At 51.2% G+C, this 2,500-nt stretch overlaps 1 protein-coding gene across 1 annotated transcript in view; it reads left to right on the forward strand.

The window, feature by feature from the left end:
* Positions 1–2,500, forward strand: part of celsr3 (cadherin, EGF LAG seven-pass G-type receptor 3) — a 64,107-nt gene that overhangs the window by 24,095 nt on the left and 37,512 nt on the right. The window contains 2 exon segments of the mRNA XM_061257494.1: positions 1,105–1,290; positions 1,979–2,089. Of these exon segments, the coding sequence (XP_061113478.1) occupies positions 1,105–1,290; positions 1,979–2,089 (297 nt within the window).

Consider the following 2,500-nt stretch of genomic DNA (forward strand, 5'->3'; position numbering starts at 1 on the left):
TGTGTGTGTTTGACTCTCAGCTGACTGTTTGACTCACAGCTGACAGTGTGTGTGACTCTCAGCTGACAGTGTGTGACTCAGCTGACGGTGTGTGTGACTCTCAGCTGACGGTGTGTTTGACTCAGCTGACGGTGTGTGTGACTCTCAGCTGATGGTGTGTTTGACTCAGCTGACGGTGTGTGTGACTCTCAGCTGACAGTGTGTGTGTGACTCTCAGCTGACAGTGTTTGATTCTCAGCTGACGGTGTGTGTGACTCAGCTGACGGTGTCTGTGACTCTGAGCTGACAGTGTTTGATTCTCAGCTGACGGTGTGTGTGACTCAGCTGACAGTGTGTGTGTGACTCTCAGCTGACAGTGTGTGTGACTCACAGCTGACAGTGTTTGATTCTCAGCTGACGGTGTGTGTGACTCAGCTGACAGTGTGTGTGTGACTCTCAGCTGACAGTGTGTGTGACTCACAGCTGACAGTGTTTGATTCTCAGCTGACGGTGTGTGTGACTCTCAGCTGACAGTGTTTGATTCTCAGCTGACGGTGTGTGTGACTCTCAGCTGACAGTGTGTGTGACTCAGCTGACGGTGTGTGTGACTCTCAGCTGACAGTGTTTGATTCTCAGCTGACGGTGTGTGTGACTCTCAGCTGACAGTGTTTGATTCTCAGCTGACAGTGTGTGTGTGACTCTCAGCTGACAGTGTGTGTGACTCTCAGCTGACAGTGTGTGTGTGACTCTCAGCTGAAGGTGTGTGACTCAGCTGACAGTGTGTGTGTGACTCACAGCTGACGGTGTGTGTGACTCTCAGCTGACGGTGTGTGACTCAGCTGACAGTGTGTGTGTGATTCTCAGCTGACGGTGTGTGTGACTCAGCTGACAGTGTGTGTGTGACTCAGCTGACAGTGTGTGTGACTCTCAGCTGACGGTGTGTGTGTGACTCTCAGCTGACAGTGTGTGTGACTCAGCTGACGGTGTGTGTGTGACTCTCAGCTGACAGTGTGTGTGTGACTCTCAGCTGACAGTGTGTGTGTGACTCTCAGCTGACAGTGTGTGTGACTCTCAGCTGACAGTGTGTGTGTGACTCTCAGCTGACAGTGTGTGTGTGACTCTCAGCTGACAGGGGGCCAGCTGGTGTTCTCCATCAGCCGGGGCTCTGCGCGGGCGGCGCGGCTGCGGCTGGACCAGGTGCAGGTGAGTGACGGGCGCTGGCACGACCTGCAGCTGGAGCTCAGAGACGTGCGCAGCGGCTCGGAGACGCGCTACGTGGCCACCGTCCGCCTGGATTTCGGCCTCTTCCAGGTACACATTCACACGCTGAGTTACACTTCAGAAACATGCCTCTCAAGTGTTTTAGTCCTGTAATGAATTTATTTCTTATTATTCTCTTAAGTTTGAGCTGTTGAGTACGGAACTTGTCAACAGGGCTCACCTCATTAGCAACATTTTTGTCTTTGAAAATAATGGAAATAATATTTTCAGTTTTTTTTAGTGTGAGACACCTCTCTCTTACCTACTGCAGCTAACTATATGTGATTGGATACCTTATGTCCTCAGCCAACTAAATGTCATCAGTTGATTCTCCTCTTCTCTTTCTCTGTGTCCCTCTCTGTTTCTTTGTGTCCCTCTCTCTTTCTCTCGATCCCTCTCTCTTTCTCTGGGTCTCTCTCTCTGTGTTGGGCCCCTCTCTCTGTGTTGGGGTCCCTCTCTCTTTCTCGGGGTCCCTCTCTCTGTCTCGGGGTCCCTCTCTCTGTCTCTGGGTCCCTCTCTCTGTCTCTGGGTCCCTCTCTCTGTGTTGGGGCCCCTCTCTTTGTCTCTGGGTCCCTCTCTCTGTGTTGGGTCCCTCTCTCTGTCTCTGGGTCCCTCTCTCTGTGTTGGGTCCCTCTCTTTGTCTCTGGGTCCCTCTCTCTGTGTTGGGCCCCTCTCTCTGTGTTGGGGTCCCTCTCTCTGTGTTGGGTCCCTCTCTCTGACTCTGGGCCCCTCTCTTCAGGGCACGGTGATTGTGGGGAATGAGCTGCACAGTCTGAAGGTGAAGCACCTGCATGTGGGCGGAGTTTTAGGAGCGGGCGAGGTCCAGAGCGGAATGAGAGGCTGCATCCAGGTCAGTCTCCACGGAGACCGCACACGACAGCCTGTTATCAGTCAGTCTCCACGGAGACCACACAGTGTGCTCTATACTTTTAAGGACAAAGACATATATTTTCTTGATTTGCCTCTGTACTGCAGTTTTAGATGTGTAAAACTGTGCCGCTTCTCAGCTTTTATTAAAAGGTAACTATTTTAAACATGTTGGTTTCACCATGTAGAAATGACAGCAGTTTCTATACATAGTCCCCCCTATCTCAGGGAACCATAATGTTTGGGACAAATGGTTTTGCCTGTTTTTCTGATTAATCAGGTGATTTCAGTTGCCTCCCTCATTGTCTAGTCTGGATTCTGGGCTTTAGATTGCCTTTGGATCATCTGTCAATGTGAGGGCCTGAGTTGTGTCTAGGAAGTCAAGGAAGTATGT

The sequence above is a fragment of the Conger conger genome, chromosome 10 (genome assembly GCF_963514075.1).
Source record: "Conger conger chromosome 10, fConCon1.1, whole genome shotgun sequence".
NCBI classification, from domain to species: Eukaryota; Metazoa; Chordata; class Actinopteri; order Anguilliformes; family Congridae; genus Conger; species Conger conger.